Below are 26,306 nucleotides of genomic sequence, written 5' to 3'. Positions count from 1 at the left end.
GCAAATTTTATCTTTACGGCCCCAGATTCTTAACATTTTCTTTTTTAAGTAAAAAAATGATACCATATGGGTTTTTCTTACATAAGCTAATTTTCCACCAGCAAATCTTTAATTTGCCTACACATATTACTCACTTTCCCCTCTTCATTCATAAATAAGGGAAAGCAGTTGTGCACACTTACCCCACGTGACTACGTACATCAGTATAATTTTTTTTCTCAGCATTGTGAGTAGAGAAATAATTTCTTTTTTTCAGTGTAGGATGGTGAAATTCATCGAACACTTCGAAATCTGATGGAAACTCGATTTTCAATACCTGACTGAAAAGAAAAAACTTCTTATTTATTAAAAATGTTCATCTGGGTGAACGAAAACTTAAAAATATATTAAGTTCTTAATAAGTAATTCTAATAGCAGAAAAAATTCTCAAAAATGATAATCTCTATTAGATGGATGAAGCAAACAAAAAGCTGAAATTGAGAAAACTACAATTATCTGATAAAATCTCAAATTCTACGGTAACACCGTAGTTATTTTTACAATTTTCAGGAAATCATGAAAATATAAGTTCTTTTTGATGAGTATGAGTTTTTGTAAATTAATAATTGAAAATCAACAGTTTCCTGCTTATATTTCCACTGCTCGACAGCAGTCCACATAAATTTTGGAACCCGACTGGTTACTCTTCTTTACCTGACTTAGTACAGTCATAGAAAAAAGTTGACAAAAATGTAGGTAGCACATGACTGAGTGATTTGCATTCACAGTTTTCTATACATTAAAGAAACGTTTATAATTGGTATAAGTATCGCAGCAGTAAAAATACGATTGACAAAATAATATAAATAGTTGTGAATACACCATCGATCATATGTATTTTAAAAATTGTGAATCAAAATCATGCTTTGATTTTACCTCACTCTGACTACCTGTGATCTTTTTAATATTAAATATTATTCCTTTAATACTAAATATTATTATTTCGAGAACATTCTTGTAGATCCTTTTTTTCAGACAATGGTAAATTTTATCAGTATCTTTTTCTATATTTGGTGTTTAAATTTACTGGAGTAAACTGAAAATCTTAAAACTACAAAATATTTTGTTCCAACAAAAATATAGATTAAAATTATGATAAATATTCTCATATATTTTATTTACAGCGGAAATTCTAGAGCTTACAATTACAATTTCTAAAAAAATTTTCAGGTTACACTCAGATAAAACAAGATTTCTGCAAAAATGATCTTGGAAAAATTCAGAGATAGCCCGCGGAGCCAAATGCGGTTAATAATTATTTTTATTCGATAGCATCATGTTGCATCATAAGAATCAATACAGCAATATAAACTATAATTTGGTTTTAGATTTTTATGACATTAAAACTGAAACAATAGGCTAATCTAGTGTTATATTGTTGCAACATTAATGTTATAGACAGATATACAAATAAATTGTAATTATTTGATTATATCTTATTTGTTATCCAGAAATACGATTATGCCTCACGTCAAGTTTCCAAGATGTATGTGCTCAGTTTTGTCAAATTCAACAAATCGCAATAAAAATATTGAATTGTCTGATGTAATATTTTTTATGAAATAACATTCAATTATCTAACGCAAAAAAAAATTGTGCGGCTAATTGGCATTTTTGTAGTGCAATTAATTGTTCATTAATAGTGGGAAAATGCTGGCCTATTTATACTGTTTGATAGCACTCACTTTTTCAGTTGCGACTTTCAAGAAATATAGCTTCCAGAGCTTATAATTAAAGTTTCTGTGAAAATATATTTTTCATTAAGTAATACGCAATAATGATCTTAAGTGTACTGATTATTTTGACAGCGCAATTTTATAGTGTACAGGTATTTTAAATATTGATAATTTAGATCATGTCTCATTCAAACTTTTTCTAAATTTCTTTTCATAACAAATAAATGATATTATTGATTTTTTAGGGAAAAGTCCAAATAGTACTTAGAGATATAAATGAAACACACACACACACACACACACATACACACACAACCGATCAAAATGAACGAAACGGCGTTCATAGAATTAGAAGTCAATCGGTCGTGCCGTTTCAAAGATATTCAAACAATGAAAACCAAAAAAAAGTTTATTTGTTTTTTCTAAATAACTTTCAAAATATTTGGTCAATTAACTTCAGACTTCAAAGACAATTTCTTGTACTTAAAAAATTGCGTCAAATAACGTCAAGTAAATTAAAATTTAACGACGCGTTCAAAAGTTATAGCTATTTAAAAATTTCTAAATAATCCCTTTTTTAAATATAACTTTTGAATTATTAAATCCTTCGACTTAAATAATTTTTGTATTTATAAAATTCTATCAAATGTCGCCCAACAAATCGAAATTAAATGACGTATTGAAAAGTCATAGCCATTTAAACATCTTCGAGCTCAAAAACTCTAATTGAATGTATATATTTCAGCTTTGCGTTCGAAAATAATCCAGATTAAGGAATAGTCTCCAGATTCAACCGATTTCCAGATTTTTTTCTAACAAACAAATTGTATTTTTGATTATCTAGGGGGAGTTTGGTGTTATTTTTAGAGATTCACTTTGTCCATTTCATGATGCGGAATATGTGACAGAACCTGATAGTTACATTGATGAAAATAATGGATTATTTTTCAATTTTTCGATAATAAAAACGTTCCCATTGACAACAGAAGTAATAAATTTTAATTTAATGCAATAAACTTCGATAAATTTGAAAAAAATACATGTTAAATTTTTTTTTATAAATTAAACGAAAACTTTTATACTCATTGCTTCAATACGCCAGTCAGTGAAAAAAAAATTTCACAAAAATATTCACTTCTCGGAAGAATTTAAAGTTTTTGATCAATAAATACGTATGCCTGAAATAAAGAAACATAACAGATTTGCTATTTTCAGGGTTATTTAGGAATAATAAGAGCATCAATGGGTGAATATGTCGTAGACACCGGGATCAATGGACAATTACCGTTATGTGAAATGTTTTATGAGCCTATCATCTTCGGCCCTATTCTTCAAATGTTTGGATTTGATGAAAATAATTGTCCCCCTAAACCTGTAAGATTTTAGATTCATTTTATTTATTGATAATATTCATATAATGGTGTGAAATCAACAGACTCGATAGAGTCTGGCGCCAAGTTCCGTTCTCAAGCCAGACTACCGAGTGTGTATATACCGTAAGCAAAACGGTTTTTTGAGGTTACAAATATTTTTTCAAATTTATTTTGATTTTTTTTTTTTATATGATATTTTATAATAGTAGTTCATGCTTTTTATTACACGTATTACTTGATTATTATCAATTATCTTTATAATTTCTATTTAAAATTATTAAAAATAATTAGCACAAACTATAGCGACCCAGATTTTTAGATTTTAACTTTTTTTTTATGTAAAAAGCGGACGGCCAGAGACTAAATAATATGAATGCATGCTAACCTTATAATAGATGGAAAACTACAGTGAAAAAAAAAATTTAACAGTTTACAATTACATACGCCAGGCAGCGCAAGAATAACTTTTACATGAACTATAGCTTAAAGGGGATAGTTTGCCACCGGAAATGTATTAAATTAAAATTGTCAATTTTTATTATAATTACAAAAAATACTGAAATCCGAGCAAAAACAGTTTCACTGTAAAAAAATCGCGCCAAGTCCACGTTCATAAGACTATTAAGAAAAAAATTTTATTTCTTTACAAAAAGATATAAAATAAAAAATTAAAAAATCCAAGTAACCGATATGGTTGTATATGATTTTCGGAAATTAAAAAAAATTTTTTTGTAAATTTAAAAATTAAATTTAAAGTGTGTGTGTGTGTGTGTTTTTTTCAGTGGGGGAAATCCTTTTTGCGGATTCCAGGCATAGCTGTTTGGCCTGGATATGTGACGACTCGACGCAGCGTCATACTAAAACTCGACGCTAACGCCCCTACTCACTAAACCCTAAACCCCTTTTCTTCTTTTCTCTAATCCCTCATGAAAACCGCCGTCAAGCATTACTTCGCGAGGGGAAGAACTCGCTACTGCTCTTCCTTCTAGTGGCTAAGGTGTTAACTTCCTTCCTTCTATCTTCTGATATTTGCTCTTCTTCTTTCGGTGGAACGCAAGTCTTTGAGGACTTCTGTTGCAAACGTGTTGGTAGCATTCCAGGCAGATTCTGATGACAACATTGCTTCCACTAGTGAATCTGGTTGCATTCTCTGGTTCTGAATCCTCTCCAACTTTTCACGCTGTGGATCGAAACGAAGACATCTTCAGCAACTTCTAGGTAGGACAGGCACTCCGAAGAGTCATCGTGCTTAAAGCGGTGTAGATACTCTCGAAAACACCCGTGTACCGACAACATCTGCGTAAGATAGTAATTGACCTCGCCGTGATTCCGGTTAAGCCAAATGTCGATCCGAGGTATGAGGCGGTGCGTTCACCTACCCTTCTCTGCAGCATCCCATTGTAGTTGCCATTCAGGGCTCAGTGCAGTTGACCTTTTTCGTTGGTAAAGGGCCCGTCTTTCCTCTGCTAGAACTCTAAGAGGTAGGGTTCCGGCAATGATGCACACTGCTTCTTCTGATATAGTGCAGAAGGCACTAGCTACTCATAGGGCGCTCAGTCGATATACTGGTCCAGCTTTTCTCCATGATTCTTGGGTTTCCAGTGCATCAGCCCAAATGGATATTCCGTAAGTGAGCACTGATGTGACTACTGATGATAATAGTAGCCTCCTGCTCTGCATTGGGCCTCTGATGTAAGGCATCAGCCGTGCGAGACTAGCCCTCACTACTGACGCTTTGGTACTGACGTGTTCCACCTGCTGCTTGAAGTTGAGTCGGGCATCCAGCATCACTCCCAGATAACGGATAAATGGTTGTGATGTGATTTCTTGTTCTCCGACTCTCAACTTGATAGTTTCTACCGTTTTTCTACTGGTGATGAGCACTGTCTCGGTTTTATGCTTGGCTAGTTGCAAGTTCACCATGTCCATCCACAAATTAACTCGTCTGAATGTAATATCAAATGCCATTTCTATCTCTTCGAGGTGCTTTGCGACAATCACGACAGCTACGTCATCCGCATATGCTACAAGTTTGACTCCCGTAGACAATGCTATTCTCAGGAGGCCATCATACATGATCGTTCTTCGTGTCATATTTCAGGACCCTATTCGTGAAGTAGCTCGCTACCATTCTGCGAAGGTATCCTGGTACGTTTTTTTCTTCTAGAGCCCGCATAACGCAGTCCCAGTTAGCGGAGTTGAAGGCATTCTTGATGTCCAAAGCAGCCACCAAGCAGTATTTCTTTTTTCCACCCTTCCATCTCGTTCCGGCGATTGCATCCTTGGCTATATCAACAACCAATTTGATCGCATCCAGAGTTGACCGTCCTTTTCGGAAACCAAACTGGTTCTCTGCCAGGAGTGGATCGACTACAGCCTCTATTCTCTGATGAATTATGCGCTCGAATATCTTGCCGGCCGTGTCTAACATGCAGAGTGGTCGGTAGGATGACGGTTCTTCCGGCGGCTTTTTCCCCTTCGGAAGTAGCACTAGCCGTTGCTGTTTCCACTTCTGGGGAAAAGTCCCTTTCTTCAGGCATGTATCGTAAACGTCCAGGAATAATGTCGGTGCTGCCCTAAGGATTGATTTCAGGGCAATATTAGGGATTCCGTCCAATCCGGCGCCTTATTATTACCTACTCGATTGCCTGCCTCTATCAACTCGTCCAACGTGATAGTTGGGATGTCTTCAGGGTTGAGCTGCTCCAACTTGTAGGTGAGTACCGGCTGTTGGGGAAGCAGCGCAGTAACAATCTTCTCTAGGAGCTGTGGACACGTAGGTGATGACATGGCTGGCATTTCAGGTGGGTCATAACCACCTTATACGGTCTGCCCCATAGATCTTTCTCTACTTCTGCGACCAGTTCCTTCCAGTAGCGTCTTTTGCTTTCTTTGATGGCTCTGTTCAGTTCTCGATGGGCCTTTTTATACTCTGCCAACAGCTCTGCGGAGTTAGGTCGTCTGTAGCCACGCTGAGACTTTCTTCTTTTTTTAAGACACTCTGAATGTAGAATGCTAATGTGATCGTTTCACCAGTGCACCGAAGGTCTTGAATTCATGCCACGTTTCCGAGACATACTGGCGTCGCAAGCCTGGGTGACTCTTCTCATTAGGTCCTTGGTCTTCTCTTCAGCAGTTTCTACGATGATCGGATCGCACTCTAGGGCTACTACTAAAGCAGTGAAGTCGAGAGATTTAACTTTCCACCCAACCGCGCTAGCACTCCTGTTGTCTCTTGTTAGATTCTGGCCAGTTGATATTTCCCATAGTATTGCACTATGGTCGCTGGCTGTGTAGATGTTCAATACTTTCCAAGAAAAATCTCTTCGAGCTAAGCAACTGCTGACAAATGTAAGGTCGACAATTGAGTTTGCCTCTCCCTTAGTATACGTTGGCGTGTCACCGGTGTTAAGAAGGATCACGTCCAGTGTGGCCATTACCTCGAGAAGTGCTTTTCCACTTGTATTAGTGAACTTGCTGCCCCAGTCTGCTGCCCAGGAATTCAGTTCACCAGCTATTGCCACGGAAAAGTGTTTTCTTGCGTCCTCAGTTAGCCGATCAAAGAAGTCTTCAAACTGTTCATTAGAGAGACTAGGTGGTGCATAGCAACTGTAGAAGTGGAGGCCATCTACCCACGCTGCTACGAAGCCGGCTTCTTTATTGTTCACTGTTCTCTGAAAAGGACATTTACAGCAGGACTAGATGACGGCTTTGTTAGTGCTGTCGGATTCCCAGGGTTGGTTATTCAGGTGTCTATAAGGCTCACTTATAAGTGCTACGATAAGCTGCAATATCTTCATGTTTTTGGCTTCGTTATCTTCTGGAGTGTGTGTGTGTGTGTGTGTGTGTGTGTGTGTGTGTGTGTGTGTGTGTGTGTGTGTGTGTGTGTGTGTGTGTGTGTGTGTGTGTGTGTGTGTGTGTGTGTGTGTGTAAGTATGTAAACCTCTTATAACTTTTGAACGGTTGAACCGATTTTATCGCGGTTGGTGCCATTCGAAAGAGCTTCGCCAAACTTAGATTTCCTAAAAATTTGAACTGATTCGGACCGATAGATTTTGAGAAATTTGGAGAAATCTAAAAAAAAAATAGGAAAAAAATTTTTTTCAGAAGTGGTTTTTTTTTGGAATAACTTTTAAACGGCTCTACCGATCGATTCCAAAAACTAATTAGCTCTCAACCTCAAAAAACCACGTCGATCGCCGCCAATCCGGTGAAAATCGGTTGATTCGTTCGAGAGATATCGTGAACGAAAGAAAACCGAAAAAAGTGTTTTTTCGGAGTTACTCCGAAATTTCTTGTTTGACCAATTAAAACTTAGAAATTTTTCATGAGGCTTAAAAAAATGTGTAGAATGCCGCCAACCGCGTAAAAATCGGTTCATTCATTCAAAAGTTATTGCGGTTTGAAAATTCTAAAAATAGTGTTCTATCAAACTACTATCAGATTTTTGAGCTCAAGAACTCAAAAGCATAGAAAAGGTATCGTTTTGAGCTTGGAGAGCCCAAAACAACACACAGATTGTATTTTTGAGCTGGAAGAGCTCAAAAAAAAAAAGGCCATGTATTAACGGAATCAGCGGGAAGTTGCAGGGATGGCCTTTAGGGTCAACCGTTTTCCTAATTTTTTTTTAGAATATGGCTAAATTAGGTTTTAAAGTTGTCGTTAGTTAGATCTCACTATAATTATTGATTTCTATATTAATATTTTTAGGGCGTTTATGGCAGCGAAAATTACACCTTCCCAACATCCATGTTTCCAGATGATTTTCCTCCAAATAAATATAAAGTCGCCTTCGAAATCATAAACGAGAGTAAACAATTACTTGTTATCCATGTATATGCTGACGTCCAATGAAGTTTAGCAAAAGTCCATCATACAATTCTAAAATGATTCGTATGAACAATGATGTAACGCAAACGTAAAAAGTAATTGACTTGTCATCAATTGTATAATAGACGTATGGTTCGATGTTGGATGAAATAATAATTATATTTGATAACAAATATTGTGTTTCTAAAATAATATAACCTCATTCTACGACTCACCATTGAAAGTAAAATTAAAGTAATTGCATTGGAGAACATGAAAACTTCATGCTTCATAATTATAACTCATATTTTGTTCGATCGATCATACTTGCAGTAACGTTACAGTACGCAATAATTTTTACTAACTTCAGATTATATAAAAACATAACAATAAATCTAGCTTTCTTTACGTCGACACTCACCTGTTCAGTACGTCTTTGGTGCGCTTAGAAACCACACGTCCCTAATAAATAAACTTTTTTGTATTTAATTAAATTTGTTGCCTAAATTTAAATATTTCCCGGGAAAAACGGAGTAGATCTGGCCATATATGAACAGATCTGGCCAGATCTTTAAAGTGTCTCTATCTGACGAGATCTGGCCGGATATAATCAGATCTGACTAGATCTTTAAATTGCCCGGGTAAAAAAGATTATATATAATTGTGTGAACTCGTACATTATTACATATGAAAAATCGCCCCATATAATTATATAGAATTATTTCCATATAAAAAAAAAAAAAAAAAAAAAACCTGAAATTAGTTTTTTAACTTTAAATCGAGTGAGCATTAGCTTCACAAATGAGAAGAAGAATGAGTCCCACACATCATGCGATCACTTTTTAAGTTCGAAATGACAAATATTAAAGTCTAAATTTTTAATTATTATACTTTAACATTTTCGACATTCACATAGCAAATATTACTGTTTGAAATAGTATTTTTCCCATCTAAATAATAAATTCTAGCATTTAAATGATAAATATTATAAAGTGATCATTAAAATCACGATTTTACTGTTTGAAATGGTAATTTTTTTCAGTTGATCATTACTTATTATAAATTAACTAAAGTAAAAGCCCCAATTATTGACAAGGGTCTAAATATTGACACGCTAAATTATTTTTTAATATATTTAATTATTTGTAATAAGAATAACTATCATATCAATTTTTATTAAATTCTAATTAATTAAAAAATTGAAAAAAATTACTGTCAGTTCAAAATATTGAATATTAATTATTGAAAAAAAATAAAGTCAGTACCAGTTCATCAAACCAGTTTACGAGCATCTACACTGAAAAAAAAAATACTTTTATTAAGAAAATTTTCTTGATACAAGAATTTATGATTTTGAAAATTTTCAAGAATATATATTCTTAGCTCGCGAAACTGTTAGATTGATTGAAATAATTTTTACTTAATTTAAATAAAGCTATTCTTTTGTTTATCTATTATCCAAAGATATATATTGATGTTCTTCTCTTCAGAAATTAATAATTAATAATAATAGAATATTTGATCGTCAGCGAGTTTCTTGAGCCAAGAAATTGTTAATTGAGAAAAAGTGTTTTTTTTTCTCAGTATTTTCTTAACAACTTTGATTAGAAAAGCATTTTTTTTGAATGCCGAGTTTAAATTAATTTCTTAATTATAATGATCTTTTTTTTTTTAATTAACAATATATGCAAAATTTATAAAATTAAATAATCGAAATTAATGTTTTCAACTGACGAAATTCTAAGTTCCATGAAATCGTAAAATTAACCTACTTATGCTCGTAATAGGCTGAACTACCGCAAAAAAGGTGTTCAAAGCGATTCTAGGTTTTGGAGGTTGAAAATATTATCCTAAAACACTAATTTTAGCCTCCATACCCTATTTTGAGTACATTGAAGGTCAAAATAGTATTTCACATTCAACGGTAGGCACAACATCAAATGAAAGTAGGCTTTTGAGACTCTAATTAGTGTTTTAATTTTGACTCGGGATGTTCTGCGAGCTCATGTTTCAACTTACCAAGACTAGGAAATTCCAAGACTATTCTTACGTCTATGTTTATTCCACGTATAAATTCACTGTAGGAATCCATACTTTCGATGTGGATTTCCCATACAGAAATCCATGAACCTACAGGTTCTTATGTGTATTCCTATAGAAATTTATATTTCCTATGTGGATTTCCCTTATAGGAATCCATGTATCCACAGGTAACTATGTGGATTCCTATCGAAATCCATACTTCCTATGTGGGTTCCCATATAAACTCAAGTGGATTTTTTTGATAGAGTATGTATTAAATTATATATTTTTAAGCGGAATAAAAAATAATAATCAACGTGAAATTGAAGAAGCGTGTTGACGAATAGTAACAAAACAATAACTATCCTATAGAATCTTAAAAATAATTCTGTGGAAACAATATAATTATTTATATAACATCCAGTAGAAGACATCATAAAAAATCGAGATATTTGATACAATATACATTGTTGACAAGACTTCATAACCGGAATTAAAAGTGAGATTAATTTCATGATAGACTGCTTACGACAGTTTTTCGTGATGACTGATGAGTTTCTGTAAATAAATTATTGATAGTTATCTGATTCTTGGGTATTTAATTTGTACCGCAGCAACTATTTTCAACTTCCCGCTAAGAAAATCTCAGATTTTCAAAAATCGGGAAGTTATTGGTTTTACCCCGTTTTACAAAAATCGAGGTATCATCAGATCTCGACGTTTGAGGGTCACAGGAAGCTTCCCTGACTATCCCCGTGAGGGCGTCACTATGCCTGTATGTGTGTGTGTGTGTGTGTGTGTGTGTGTAAGTATGTAAACCTCTCATAACTATTGAATGGCTCCACCGATTTCTTCGCGCATGGTGCCATTCGAAAGGGCTTGACCAAACTTATATTTTGAATACTTTTTGGATCGATTCGAGCCGGTAGATTTCGAAAAATCTCAAAAAAACTACAAAAAGAATTTTTTTAAATAACTTTTAAACGGCTCTACCGATGGATTCCAAAAACTAATCAGCTCTTAACATTAAAAAAAAAACACGTCGATCGCCGCCAGCTCGGTCAAAATCGGTTGATTCGTTTGTGAGTTATCGTTGTCGAAAGAAAACCGAAAAAAGTGTTTTTTTGGAATTACTTCAAAATTACTCGTTTGATCAATTTAATCTCAAAAATTTTTCACAAGGCTTAAAAAACTACGTCGAATGCTGCCAACCGCGTGAAAATCGGTTCATTCATTCAAAGTTATTGCGGTTTGAAAACTCAAAAAATAGTGTTTTATCAACCTTCTATCAAACTTTTGAGCTTGAAAATGTCAAAAGCATAGAAAAGTTATCTTTTTGAGCTCGAAGAGCTCAAAAGTGTCGTAAATGCAATTTTAAGTGCCCAGGTATGGAATTAGCGGGAAGTTGCAGGGATGGCCTTCAGGGTCAACCGTTTTCCTAATTTTTTTAGTAGCAATCTTCAAGGAATCGCTTTCAGAGCTTATAACTCCAATTCCTGGAGGAATTTTCTGGTTATCTCTTAGTTGAAGTAAAGTATCTGCAAAAATGATTTTAAGTGTACTGATTCTCTTGACATCCCAGCTTTTTGGCGTTCAGGTATTCTGAATTTTGCTGATTTTTTTTTTCTCACTAATAAATATTATTGTTGATTTTCTAGGGTGAGATTGTCGTGATTTTAAAAGACATAGAATATCCTTTTCATGATCCGGAATATATAACAGAACCAGATGCTTACATTAATGAAAATAATGAAATATTCTGTAAATTTTCGATAAAAAAAAAACGTTTCCATCAACAGCTGAAGTAATTAATTACAATAATAGTTATTCTTTTTCTATTTTTATTACCATTTTGTAATAAAATACGACATATCAAAATTTTTAAAAATATTTATAAATAAGAAGATTTGTAAAATCAATATGAAAACTGGTGTCTGAAATGAAGAAGTATACCATATTTGTAATTTTTTAGGGATATATTGCATTGATAGGAGCATCAATGGGTGAGTATGTTATAGATACATGAATCAATACACGAATGCCCTTATGTGACATGTTAAATGAACCTATTGTCCTGGGTCCAACTCTTCAAGTGTTTGAATTTGATGAAAATAATTGTCCCCCTGAACCTGTAAGATTTTAGATCAATTTTATTTATTAAAATTTTTGAAATAATTTTGTAAAATAATGTTTATAACAGACAAATTGTTTTATTTTGGTATTTCTAGAATATGGCTAAATTAATTTTTGAAGTATGCGTGAGCTGATCGTAGTAATTATTGATTTCTATTCCTTCTATTTTAACATTTTTAAGGCGTTTATGGTAATAAAAATTTCACCCTATCAACATCCATGTATCCAGACGATTTTCCTCTAAACCAATATAAATTAGTCTTCGAAATTTCAAACGATGGTAAACCATTACTCGTTTCACATGTATATTATGACAGCCAATGAATTTTGGAAAAATTTTATGATACAATTCAAAAATGATTCACATGTACAATGATATGAAGCAAACGTAAAAAGTAATTGACAAGTCATCAATTGTGTAATGGGTGTATGGTTTAATGTTGGATAAATTAATAATTCTATTTGACACCAAATACTGTATTTTTAATATAAAATAACCCCACTGTACAACTTACCATTGAAAATAAAATTAAAGCAATTCCATTGAAGAACATGAAAATTTCATACTTTATAATTTTAATTTTACCCAGAAAAAAATGTTCAGACATGATCATGCCTGTTTATGTATGATCAGATCTGAAACTAGAAATGATCATGCTTGTTCATGCATGATCATGCGTGAAGAGTTAATAACGTTCAGGCATGATTATGCATGGTCATCTCTGTTCATATCTGGTGTCAGGCATGACCGTACCTATTCACGTATGATCATGTCTGAAGAGTTGAATAATTCAGGCCTGAGCATACATGGCCATGCCTGTTCATGTCTGACTAATCATAAGCATACATGGTCATGTCTGAAGCGTTAAATACTTCAGACCTGATGATGAATGACCATATCTGATCCAACCTTGAAGGTTAAGATTCTGATCAGGACTGATATGTTGGTTCATGTCTGACTCACCATATTATAAATTGATTTAAGCATAATAGGCTTTGTCTCGGATAGCTTAACTGGTAGAGCCCTTGGCGCGTAACCGAGAGATCTGGGTTCGATTCCCAGTCTGGGCTGTCTGATTATTTTTTCAATTACGGAAAAATTCCCACTGAGTAGGTCCCCCCTTTCCCCTATCCGTTCTTTCCCAACTCCCTTAAAATTTGCTTTAATATGGCTCTTTACCGTAAGATGGACGGTGGCGTTGTTTGCTCGGTGGGTCTTATATACGTGACTGAATAAAGTAGTCAGTACTTATCTCGGATAGCTTAACTGGTAGAGCCCTTGGCGCGTAACCGAGAGATCTGGGTTCGATTCCCAGTCTGGGCTGTCTGATTATTTTTTCAATTACGGAAAAATTCCCACTGACTAGGTCGCCCCTTTCCCCTATCCGTTCTTTCCCAACTCCCTTAAAATTTGCTTTAATATGGCTTTACAACTCATTATAAATGTATTTGATTGTATGGCCCTTAGGGAGCACTTGCTCTAGGGTCAAAATTATTAAATAAATAAAAAAATAAATAATCATGCATGTTCGTATCTGACCAAGTCTAATCTTACTGCTTTTTTTTTGAATTAACAAAATATTCAGTATTGTCTACAATACTGATAGAAGGATTTATTTGTATTAAAAAATATTTGTTAATAGTTAATAAATCATTTATAAGAGACCACTTTTCAGTATTAAACAAATATTTCATAGTATTTAAAATGATTTGTTTGTGTTTAATAAATCTGATATTCATTTATTAAATATTAATAAATCTTTTTAAATACTAAGAAATATTTATTGAGGACTAAAAAATGGTCTCTAATAAATGATTTGTTAAATATTAACAAATATTTTTAACTATAAACAAATCCTTTTATCAGTGAATACATTCGTCGATTATAAAATATGTTATTTTATATGCAGTCTGAAAGAAAAGTTTTATCGAGCCAAAAACTGTATAAGTTTAAGTTTATAATACTAACATCAAGAAGATTATAACCACCTTTTTTAATACTATGAAATTTCATAAAATTTCGTGAAATTTCTGTAATTATAATATTACGATAAAAAAAAAAACGATTGCATAAGATATTTGAAATTTTTCAAAGTTACATATAATTTTGTGAAATTTAATAAAAGTACTATTCTTAGTTGCTGGTTATATTTTTATATAATTCTATATCAAATTCTCTTTCACTTACATAGTTTCATGAAGCGCACGAAATTTTCATAAACATCCGTAAAATGTTTATTCAGTACCGAAGGTATTACTAGCAAGCCTTTTATAAGAACTTTTACAAAATTCTATGATTTTCCTCAAGTTCTGTGAAATCCCATAAAATTTTATAAATTCTTCATAGGCTTAAATTTCGTACCATTTCATCACTCAAATTCAATGAAATTCCGGTATAATTTATAAAGTCAGTATTTTCGGACATTATGATCTATTTAGTGGCATTTATTCATTCAGTTCATATTATTACTAACTTAGACCTATATTGATAAATGTATTAACATCCCCTGATAAAACGAAATGATTTAAAATGATTAAAAAATTTTGATCATTCTGAATCATTTTTAATCATAAAAATATAATTAAAAATTATTTAAAATGATTAAGAATTTTAAATCATTTTTAATCATAAAAATAAAATTTAAAATTATTTGAAATGATTAAAATTTTTTAACCATTTTTAATTGTGAAAAAATGATTAAAACTGATTTGAAATTATTAAAAAATTTATAATTATTTTAAAATTATTCAGAATGAATAAAAGAAAAATAAAATAAAATGGTAATAAATAAGTATGATTTCGCGATAATGAAAGTTGTATCACCATTTTTCAAAAAGTTATTCAATTGTTAGTTAACATTTTTTTTAAGGGTTTGTGTTATCATAGAAGGCGGCATAAGAGTTTGAATAATAACTATAAATTTTTTGTTTCTTGGAGCCCTTTTGATAAACATACTCAACAACATATTTCATGACGGTATGAAAGTTTATAAAATATTTTTATTTCATTAACTATTAATTTTTAAAGTAAAAAAAAATTTTTAATTTAAAAAATGTATAAAGTAAAAGTCCAAATACATGATCACGTACCAGTATATGATCACTCCATGTATTTGTATATCTACATTCACAAATATAGGTATACAAATACATGGAGTGATTATATACTAGTACATGATCATCTATTGGTTCTTTTACCTTATTAAATATTTTTTTTTTTTCAATTTCAAGCGATATCTGATTTAATATTGTTGTTAGGTATTGTATGATTGTTTTTCAAATTTTTGTATGCCATTGGTTTATAAATTTTTTATAAAAAAATTAGAAAAACGGTTGACCCTAAAGGCCATCCCTGCTACTTCCCACTAATTGTATACTTAAGCGCTCAGAATTGTACTTACTATATTTTTGAGCTCTTCGAGCTCTTTGAGCTAAAAAATCTGGTAGAAGTTTAATAAAACACTATTTCTTAAATTTTCAAACAGCAATAACTTTTGAATGAACAAACCGATTTTCACGCGGTTGGTGGTCGCACTCGATGCAGTTTTTCAGGCCTCAACGAATTTTTAAGTTTTAATCGATCGAAGTAGGAATTTTGATGTAATTCCAAAAAAACATTTTTTTCGGTTTTTTTTCGACAACGATAACTCACGAACGAATCAACCGATTTTGACCGAGCTGGCGGCGATCGACGTGGTTTTTTAATGTTAGAAGCTGATTAGTTTTTGAAATTGATCGGTGAAGCCGTTTAAAAGTTATTCCAAAAAAACCAACTTTCCAAAAATTTTTTTTTTGTAGTTTTTTCGAGATTTCTCAAAATCTACCGTTTCGAATTGGTCCTAATTGTATTATGACCAAAATTTGGGGACAGGGACAGCTGAGGAGTAGGGCGAGAAGGCGGAACGAGGAGGGGAGCAACAGCGGCTGCCTACTCGACGGTCCAATCCTCGTTTTGATTTAATTTAATTTTGTTTATCGTTTAAAATAAACGTTTATAGTTATGTTTTTGTTCGAATAGGTATTATTATTATTATTATTACGGTTTTTTTTGAGTTCCAAAGATTAGTTGAACTATTGAGTTATTTCGTTTCATATATTAAATTACAAGTTAGTAATTATTAGTTGTTTAAAAACAAAAAGAAGAAAAGACAGAGTTGTATTATAATTATGACCCAGATTTTACTTTTGTATCTGAGTATTTTAGTTTATTTTCTTTATATTACTTAAAAATTAATAGAAACAATTATTGTTATTAGTACGGCGATTAATTATTTAATTTTTGTATTTATTTAAAAATTTTATATTATTGTTACCGAAGGTATGATTAAATTGTAAAAGAAATTAAAAGACTGGCAAAATTATTCTAAGTCCCGAGGACCATTTAGTATGGAAATTCAACGAATGGATATATAATGAAAGAAATGACGATTATTATTTTTGTAAGAAATAAATTAGGTAAGCGAAAATTTTATAAGTCCCGAGGACAATTTAGTATGGAAAAACCAACGAATGGATATATAATGAAGGAAATTGCGATTAAAATAATAAAGAATTGTGAATTTGACGAAACGAATGGATAGAGAATGAAGAAAATTGCGATTAAAATAATAAAGATTTGAGTTTCAAAAATAAAAACTTAGAATTTGGCGAGACGAATGGATAGAAAATGAAGGAAATTGCGATTAAAATAATAAATCATTATTTTTGAATGCTAGTTCGAGAACACCGGACAGGTGTCTAAAACGACTCTTCCTTTTCGTTACAAGAGAGTTAGGCAAAAAATGATAACCGCCAAAATTTGGCTCGGGAAAAGCAAGTCTTAGACAGAGTGGTTATTTGTGGTGAATACTCTTCCAACAAATAACACCTGGAGGGACATTACCTTGGTTTCGTCTAGAACATTGGTAAGTACCTTTGCACTCTTAACAAGATTTGACTTCCCTGGACGTTTGACCTTCTGTCAAACTCCAGTAGGTGATCATACGCCGTGTAGGTGGGGGCGAAGAGGACACTCTCCATTCGCTCTCGGGGTAGAGGTTAGGGCCCAGGGGTGACGGCTAGTCTCCTGGGGAAGCGGGGAACCAGTTTTTGAAGAGTAGTTCGCGATTTTGACGCTCACGGCGAGTGAGAGTATGTGTGAGAGGATTTTGTTTTGTAAAGACCAGTTTTGATCACCGACGGAAGGTACGCGTGCGTTTACCGACGTAATATTATTGTGTGGTTTGGTTTAGTTTTGGGGTTTTTGATATAACCTAAAATTGTACCACGTGTGTTTTTGTTTACTTGTAATCTTGTTCATTTATTTATTTTATTGATTTTGATAAATAAATTCTTTATTTTGACTTTATCATAACCTGTTTTGACATTTTGAATTTATTTATTTAGACTTAGTTATTTATAGTTTATTTACAGTTAATTGAGTTTTGTTTTGACGTTTATTGTCGTTTTGATAACAACCCCCTTTTTGACCCTGGAATTCGGCGAGCTTCAGATTCGAGCAAGGGGGCGTTGGTGTCGCAGCATTGTTTCGTTAGTTTAATTATTTTTTTTAAACACATCAAAAATTACCCGTTACAGTATTCAAAATCTAAGTTTGGTCAAGCCTTTTGGAATGACGTCAACCGTGATAAAATCGGTCAAGCCGTTCAAAAGTTATAAGAGGGTCACATACATACACACATACACACACACACACACACACATACACACACACACACACACACACACAGACATACGGACATCATCGCAGAAACATTCGGGGAAGCTTTCTAGGACCCCGAAACGTCAACATCCGTGAAAACTTGATTTTCGAAAAACGGTGAAACCAATAACTTCCCAACTTTTGAAAATTTTCAATTTTCTTAGCGGGAAGTTAAAAATGGATTAAATAGATATATTTTTGAAAAATTTTTTCTCACACTATTGTTAGCGTAAGAAAATAATGATTTTGAAAAAAAAATTTTTTTCAGAAAAGCTATATCTTAATGTTAATAATCGTTTTTTTTTTTTTTTCATATTTTGATTATTTAAATAAATTATTAAGGAATCGATTTTTTTTAACCATAATTTGCATTTCTGAATATAATAGCAAAAAAAAATTTCTTTATCAACAATTTATTCATTCATTTATTTAACAATTTTAATTTATTTGTCATAACTGAAAATTTTCAACTAATTTTACAGAATTTTTACATTCAAAAATTCATTCCTTCGTATCTACTAGGGGTTAAGAAAAAAAACAAACGAAAATCATTAAGTAGACTCTACGGAAGATGTTCAGACACATAATCGATTGATCCACCCCCTAGACACGGAAAAACAACCCCTGAACCCCACTGAAGGTCAAGGAAAGAAACTCATGAGAATCATAAGGAGACTCTAAAGAAAATTCCTAGAACAATGATCGATCAATCGAACCCATAGACACGGAAAAAACAGCTCCACAAGTGGCAATTTTTAGCTAATTTCACTGAAATAATATGTTAAAAAATTCATTTTTCGGTGTCCACTGAAGATTACGAAAAAAAAACTGATGAAAATTGAATAATAGATTCTACAAAAGATTTTCAGACCAATAATCAATCGATCTACCCCAAGGACACCGAGTAACAGCCCCATGAGCGGCGAATTTTGACTAATTTGACAGGAATTTAACTTTGAAAATTCATTTCTCGGTGTCCACTGGAGATTAAGGAAGAAAACTCATGGAAATCATAGAATACACCCTACAGAATATTTCCAGACCCATAATCGATCGATCCATCTCATGGACACCGAGTAACAGCCCCATAAGTAGGGTTTTTTTTGACGAATTTAACAGAAATTTGACATTTAAAAATTCCATTCTCGGTGTCCACTGTGAATTAAGAAAGGAAATTCATGGAAATCATACTGTAGACTCTATAAAAGATTTCCAGACCCATAGTTGGTGTATCCACCCCATGGACACCGAGTAACAGCCCCATGAGAGACGAATTTTGTCTTATTTGACCGGAATCCGACTTTTTAAAATTATATTTTCGGTGTCCACTGAAGATTAAGAAAGAACATTCATGGAAATTTTTGAGTAGACTTAATAGAAGATTCTCAGACCCATAATCCATCGATCCACTCCACGGACACCGAGAAACGGCCTCATAAGAGGCGAATTTTGACTTATTTGTCAGAAATTTGAATTTAAGAAATTCGATTCTCGGTGTCTACTCAATATTTAGAAAAAAACGAGTATACTCCACCAAAGATTTTAAAACCTATAATCGAACGATACAATCCATAGACATGACAAAACAACCTGATAAAATGCTCAATTCTGCTTATCCGATAGAATTTTGACTTATAAAAATTCATTTTTAGTTATTCTTGAAAAATTAAAGAAAAAAACTTATGAAAATTTTAGAGTTCACCATATCGCAAAATTGATAAAATAGACATTTGCATGCGATCGCAATCTTTTTCAAATTTTCAAGAATCAAATTCCTGTCCAATAAGTTAAAATTCGCCACTTATGGGGCTGATACTCGGTGTCTATGGGGTTAATCGATTAATTATGGGTCTAGAAATCTTCTTTAGAGTCTTCTCTATAATTTTTAGGAGTTTACTTTCTTAATTTCGAGTAGACACCGAAGATTGAATTTTTAACAGTCAAATATCTGTCAAATAAGTTAAAAAACGCCACTTATAGGGCTGTTACTCGGTGCCTATAGGGTGTATCGATCGATTATGGGTATGGAAATCTTTTATAGAGTCAACGCTATGATTTTCAGAAGTTTTCTTTCTTAATTTTCAGTGGAGAACCGAGAAATGAATTCTTAGACGTCAAATTTCTGACAAATAATTCTTGAAACGCCTTTTATGAGGCTGTTCCTCGGTGTCCATGGGGTTGATCGATTGATAGTGGGTCTGGAAATCTTCTTTAGAGTCTACTCAATAATTTCCATGAGTTTTCTTTCTTAATTTTCAGTGGAGAACCGAGAAATGAATTTTTAGACGTCAAATTTTTGTCAAATTAGTCAAAAAACACCTTTTATGAGGCTGTAATTCGATGTCCATGGTGTTGATCGATTGACAATGGGTCTGGAAATTTTCTGGAGGGTGTACTCTATGATTTCCATTGGTTTTCTTCGTTAATCTCCAGTGGACACCGAGAAATGATTTTTTAACAGTCAAATTCCTGTCAATTTTGTCAAAAAACGCCATTTATGGGGCTGTTAAACGGTGTCCATGGGGTTCATCGATCCATTATGGGTTTAGAATTCTTCTATTGATTTTACTCTATGATTTTCATGAGTTTCTTCTCTTATTTCCCCGTGGACATCGAGAATTGAATTTTTGAATGTTAAATTTCTGTCAAATTAGTCAAAAAACGGCACTTATGGGACTGTTTCTTCGTGTCCATGGGGTGGATGGATCGATTATGGGTCCGGAAAACTTCTATAGAGTCTATTTAATTATTTTCATGAGTTTCTTCTCTCGATTCCCAGTGGAAACCGAGAATTGAATTTTTATAAGTCAAATTTCTGTTAAATTCGTCAAAAAAACCCCACTTATGAGGCTGTTACTCGGTGTCCATGAGATGAATTGATCGATTATGGTCGTGGAAATCTTCTGTAGAGTTTCTTCTATGATTTCCATGAGTTTTTTTTTCTAAATCTCAAGCGAACACCGAGAAATGAATTTTAAAATTTGAAAATTATGTAAAATTAGCTGAAAATAATTAGTTATGGGGCTGTTTCTTCGTGTCCATGGGATGGATTAAACTCATCGATTTTTTGACACTTTAAAATGTTTCCATTTAAGGTACTCATCGCGTTCATCTTATAGTTTTTGCTAAATACCGAACTTCTAATTTTTTTCGTCTTTGGATTTTCATTTTGCTTGTCGTTTGTCAATAGAGTCCGTGCAATGCGTGCACGCGACAGAGAGGTCCGACCGCTACTTATCGTTTTTTGTGATATTTCTGTAAACATTTATTTTATCAAAAAATTAATGAGAACCCTTTTTGTTAGTTTTTTTAATTTCAAACATTTTTTTTTTTTAATAAACTTTCCTGTCAAATCAGCCGTTCCTGAGTTATAGTGGTTTAAACAATTAAATTGTTGTTCACAATTAAATTTACTATTTGCGAGCAAAATAACCTAGTTTTTCGTAATCCTTGGCAAAAAATACGTAAATATCAATTATCAGAACCCGGGGACATAAATGCGCATGTAGACTTTCCTGTTCAGCTAAGGGACTACTAGCCGAAATTAGCATTAACAACCATTTGAAATGATGAATGATCAATTTTAAAAATGATGTACACTATTCTATAACATTGAATATAATTATAATATTAACCATTGGTTATTTTATCAAACCATTTCGTTTAATCGAAATTTCGCCAATAGAAATAATTTACCATTATTGGAATTTTCTTTACACTAAACTAATCATTTCCACTCATAACTGATAATTAAACGATCAAGCGAGCCCGCCGAAGGCGGGCGAAGCTCGATCGCAATTATACATAGCGTCTCGTTCGAAGATGATTAAATAATTGATTACATGTACTGTTAGTACGTGTCAACTACACAACGTTTAGAGTTTAAATTCAAATGCTTTTTTGCGCCAGTAGCCATCAGCGCCTGGCGCGCACCCTAGCAGTCTCATATTTTTAGAGTCTTTTTCATTTATTTATTTGTTACTTTTTTTTTTTTTTTTTTTTTTTTAATTTTGACCTATGTAAAGTTATCCCACCTTTCACTAGATGATTACTGGGCCTATATTTTTTTTTTTTTTTTTTTTTTTTTTGGGCTCAAAATCTCTATCGGGAGGGTAGTAATCATCTTCGAACGAGACGCTACGTATAATTGCGATCGAGCTTCGCCCGCCTTCGGCGGGCTCGCTTGATCGTTTAATTATACTAAGCGTCTCGTTCTCGATGATTAAATAATTGATTACATGTAGAAGTTTAGAGTCAGTAATAACTTTATTGTCAAAATCACACATTATTTACTTCTTATCGGCTACTGTAAGTGCAAAACTCTCGCTAGAACTTTGAATCGGTCGATTGTAGAAGTTGGCGAAAATCGTGGACTTGGATGACCACCCTGCGGTTCTTCTAATAGTGTCCACGTCTACTCCTCTTTTATATGCCTTCGACACGGATGCATGCTTAACGCTGTAGGCGCTGAAAGTCTCCGTATCAACTCCTGCTTTAGCAAGAAGTGCCTTTATCCAGTGCCCAATCGTCTGAGCGCCAGCTGGTTTATGCGGTTTTACAGTCCCAATAAACAGTCGATCCGAGTTGGTTCTTAATTCTTTAGTACGCTCTAAGTAGTATAATATGATAGATGCTACACAAGTCTTCTTCCTCTTCTTGAAGTCTTAATCAAATCAGGTATCTTAATTTTTAATCCAGAAGCAGTCTTAGTGATATTTTCAGTTTTTATCAAGGACAAAGTCTGCATTCTGTGTGCCGTGATGAGAATAAGGAGTGTCACTGCTACCTCTGATAATTCTTTTAATTTTAAGTTATCTAAGTTTCCCAATTTTTCAATATATGTCAGGACCTGGTCTGTATCCCAGGTATCGGAGTACTTCGGTCGCGATGGTCTTTTCTTGAAGGTTCCTCGGATGAACCTTGATAATAAGGAGTCTTTTGAGAGGTTGTTTTTAGAAATCAAAGAAATAGCAGCCCGCATAGAGTTAAGAGTGCCATGCTTCGCCCCTTCATTAAACTGTGCTGTAAGAAACTCGATGACCTCCGTACCCTGGGGATCAAAGGCATCGATATCCCTTGCTTGAGTAAAAGCTAGCCATTTCTTCAATGTTCCCTCATACTGCTTAATCGTTGACTCCGACAATGAACTGAGCATGATGTCTATTGATTTCTCTCCGATGCCCTTGGTGAAGAAGGCTTGCCGGATAATTTCCCGACCACTAGTGACAACTTGTTCGCTAAGGGGTGACACTCCTGCCTAGAAGGAGATAATAATAAGGATAATGAAGGCTTAAAAATCAATGGAGGTTCACAGAGTAGGGAAGTGAATAACGGGTACTATGGTTGAGCTGGCCAAAAAGGAGCAACTACGATACCCGATGCTTCATCGTTGATTATTTTTCTCAAGGTTGGTAAAATTAGGGCAAAGGGTGGGAAAGCATAAAAAAAATTCGTTTCTCCAAGAAACCGTAAACGCATCTACTGATTCTGCATCTGGGTCTGGATAGCGCGAATAGAATCTTACGCACTTCCTGTTAATACGCGACGCAAAGAGATCAATCGAAGGCAAACCAAAAGTGTTCAATACGGTTCGGAAGGCTTCTTTGGATAATTCCCACTCCGTGTCCAGGTTTTCTACTCTGGAAGCGGCATCTGCTTCTACATTCAGCTTCGATGGAATATATGCTGCCCTTGGCCAAATCCCTCTTAATTGACACCATTGCCAAATCTCTCTAGCTAGATCTGATAACTTTGGATGCCTAATTCCGCCCGCTTTATTGACGTAAGCGATCGCTGTTGTATTATCTATACGAAGAAGGACTTCGCAGTCGCGTAACTCGTGAGCAAAACATTTGAGAGCGAAGAAAGCTGCTAAAAGTTCTAGATAATTAATGTGGTGTTTTTGATCCTCTGGATTCCAAAAACCCCTTGTAACAACACCTCCAGCTTCCGCTCCCCAGCCTGTCCTCGAAGCATCTGAACTTATCACTATGCTATATTTGTGAGACTTTATTCTGCTGTTAGCGCTCATTATATTATCTCTCCACCATTGAAGATCCTCCAAAACGCCCTCCTTTATTGTCATAAAACCCTCAAAGTCATTATTATTCAATGTAAGAGCTAACCACTTAGCTCTTTCTAATCTTTTGCAATATGCTCTGCCATACTCTACGCCTGGAATACATGCTACCAGTACCCCAATTAATTGAGCTATAAATCTGATCCTAAACCGTTCTTTCAACCCTATGGAATCTAGTAGCTTCCTAATATATACCCTCTTCTCGATTGTAGGTTCTACACAATATTTCTCCGAGTCCAAGATAAAACCTAGATATTTACACCTTCTATTAGGAGTCGTCGTACTCTTACGATAGTTAATAATAAAACCAAGTTCCTCTAAGAGGCCTATCGTACTCTGCACATTATTCCTACAAGCTTCGTAATCTTTGCCTACACATAGAAAATCATCGAGATATACTACCGATAAAAAACCTTTTGACCTAAGTTTATTAACCACCGGTTTCATTATTTTTGTAAATGTATGAGGACTAGAACACAAGCCAAAGGGTAGACACACGAATTGATAAAGCTGGCCCTCAAATCTGAATCTAAGGTATTTCCTAGAGGATCTTTTTATCCGGACCAGGAAATACGCATCCTCCAAGTCTAGGTTAGCCATGAACGCGCCCTTATCAATGAGATCTCTAGCGGATCTCAGGTCCTCCATTTTGAAGTGATATGTCTCAATGAACTCATTTAATTGCTTTAAATTAATAATAAAACGATCCGATCCATCTGCTTTTGGTACTAGGAAATACGATGATATAAACTGACCCTCAATATCTGAGCAAGGCTCGATAGCCCCCTTTTTCAAAAGTTTACCGACAGCTTGCTGGACCCGTACTTCATCACTCGGAGACCTTACAGGTTCACTGGGTTCTACAAGTTGTATGGGTTGGGATTTAAAGGGAATACTATAACCTTTAAGACAATCAAAGATGAATTTATCATGTGAAACACCTTCCCAATTCTCTGTGAAAAAACTGAGTCTGCCTGCTAATTTATTTACCTCTTGTTGTTCTTCAACAACAATCTCCACTACTTTCTGTTCTTCTCTGAGTTGGGCTTCAGTGGGGGCTTCGACGTCCCTGCCGTGGATCTCGGCTTGTATCTCGTGTTTGAGAAGAATCTTCTCTGCTGATAGTTGCCCACCTGCCTGAACCTCGCAGGTGGGCCTCTCAAGTTTCCCAGAGACGCAGTCCTGGATGCCTGTTTCTTGACAGCTGGTTTTTCAGAAGGTTTTAAAGATGCAGCCGCTTTGACGATGGCCTTTGCATCTTTAACCTGGTCATTAAGTTTCTGACCATAAAGCCATTCGTCTGGGATACTAGCCTCTAGAGTAGATTTTATGTCCTTATCTAGAGTCGGAGTAATAAATGATTTCCTCGCTATTGACTGTTGGTGGAAAACATCACTCAAGATTTTTCCAGTGTCCCAGAGATATTTCGTCAAAGTAATTTGATCGATCTCCTCTGATGAGCTATCTGACAACAGAGATATAGCTGAGCTTAAAGACGATAATGCTGACCCTACACAATTTTGTGTGTCAGTAAAGTGATCATCACGTTTCTTCGCGATCTCAGTCAAGTGACGCTGAATTTCAAGGTTAACCTTGGGTGCTTCAGTTCGGAATTCTCCATCTCGAACATATTTCTTTAGTAGAGCTTTTTTAACCTCTTCAGTTAAACCCTTTGACATCCAAGTCTCCCACCATCTTTTCAGGCTGTCATTTACCTTGACTGATGTATTCGTGTTCGGGATCTCTTCCCCAAGCACTTCACGAAGTTCATCGTCCAAATCGAGCTCGTCCACCATTGAAGCCTCTTCAGGAACCTCTCCGTCCTCCAAAACCTTTATGTCAGACTGGGTGTCTTTACCCTGCGAATCTTCGGCTATGACCGCATTTGTCAAAGCTCCAGTCCCCTTATTGGGTTCTAAATTTTCCTTGTTGGAAATATTGACCTCCACTGTAATAAAAATAAGGAAAAAAAAATTTTTATAATGATGGTTTGCTAAGCATTTTTTTTTTTTTTTTGCATGTATTTTGTGTGGAAATAATGCTTTGGAAAAAAAAAAATAAACATCAAACTTTATGTCCATAGAGAACTAGGTTATGTTCATGTGGAAATAACCTGTGTGAAACTTCGTATGGAAGAGGCACACCAACACATATACCCATGTGTAATATTTTTTCCCAAAAAACAAACCATTCTCACCTTTATTCTGCTCTGCAGTTTTGTTAACTGTAGCCTGCAAATCCTGTTGCGCTTTTAAAAGCTCCTGGACGCTCTTGGCGATGGCTTCAATTTGGCATTGTAAATCTTTCTTAGATAGCTTGGGGGGTCTACTTTCCACTGAACTTGATCGGGAACGTTTTTTGGATTTCCCCATCGTTAAAAAATCAAATTTTTGCGATTATGTAATAAAAAAATTATTAAGTTTTTTATTCCAGTAATTGTAACCCACGTCCGTTGTTGTTGAAACAACAAAACA

General features: G+C 34.2%; 2 protein-coding genes and 1 long non-coding RNA gene across 3 annotated transcripts; 2 read left to right on the top strand and 1 right to left on the bottom strand.

Annotated features, from left to right (window-relative positions):
* Positions 1–1,707: 1,707 nt before the first annotated feature.
* LOC123268591 lies at positions 1,708–8,006 on the top strand. The gene is made up of 4 exons (XM_044733815.1): positions 1,708–1,867; positions 2,560–2,703; positions 2,931–3,089; positions 7,799–8,006. The coding sequence occupies exons 1-4, from the start codon at positions 1,817–1,819 to the stop codon at positions 7,940–7,942; spliced, it is 498 nt and encodes a 165-aa protein (XP_044589750.1). The 5' UTR covers positions 1,708–1,816; the 3' UTR covers positions 7,943–8,006.
* Positions 8,007–11,366: 3,360 nt separating this feature from the next.
* LOC123268593 lies at positions 11,367–12,047 on the top strand. Its single transcript, XR_006510257.1, has 3 exons — positions 11,367–11,516; positions 11,578–11,723; positions 11,892–12,047. It is a non-coding gene; the product is annotated as an uncharacterized LOC123268593 (long non-coding RNA).
* Positions 12,048–22,386: 10,339 nt separating this feature from the next.
* Positions 22,387–26,204, bottom strand: LOC123269739. The gene is made up of 4 exons (XM_044735574.1): positions 26,030–26,204; positions 24,856–25,780; positions 23,221–24,727; positions 22,387–23,010 (listed from the first exon to the last, which is right to left on the bottom strand). The coding sequence occupies exons 1-4, from the start codon at positions 26,202–26,204 to the stop codon at positions 22,387–22,389; spliced, it is 3,231 nt and encodes a 1,076-aa protein (XP_044591509.1).
* Between the last annotated feature and the right edge of the window lie 102 nt (positions 26,205–26,306).

Source organism: Cotesia glomerata, linkage group LG7 (genome assembly GCF_020080835.1).
Source record: "Cotesia glomerata isolate CgM1 linkage group LG7, MPM_Cglom_v2.3, whole genome shotgun sequence".
In the NCBI taxonomy this organism is placed as follows: domain Eukaryota; kingdom Metazoa; phylum Arthropoda; class Insecta; order Hymenoptera; family Braconidae; genus Cotesia; species Cotesia glomerata.
The sequence above is the reverse complement of the archived record's forward strand: the minus strand, read 5'-3'. Positions and strand labels throughout refer to the sequence as shown.

Bases quoted from the DNA above. Each gene is read 5' to 3' on its own strand.
- LOC123268591 (XM_044733815.1), top strand. From the start codon at position 1,817: ATGATCTTAAGTGTACTGATTATTTTGACAGCGCAATTTTATAGTGTA. The intron at 2,704-2,930 runs GTAATAAATTTT...TGCTATTTTCAG, and splicing joins CGTTCCCATTGACAACAGAA to GGTTATTTAGGAATAATAAG. The intron at 3,090-7,798 runs GTAAGATTTTAG...TAATATTTTTAG, and splicing joins ATAATTGTCCCCCTAAACCT to GGCGTTTATGGCAGCGAAAA.
- LOC123269739 (XM_044735574.1), bottom strand. From the start codon at position 26,204: ATGGGGAAATCCAAAAAACGTTCCCGATCAAGTTCAGTGGAAAGTAGA. The intron at 25,781-26,029 runs GTGAGAATGGTT...TTTTTATTACAG, and splicing joins AACTGCAGAGCAGAATAAAG to TGGAGGTCAATATTTCCAAC. The intron at 23,011-23,220 runs GTTTCTTGGAGA...ATCTCCTTCTAG, and splicing joins AATCAGTAGATGCGTTTACG to GCAGGAGTGTCACCCCTTAG.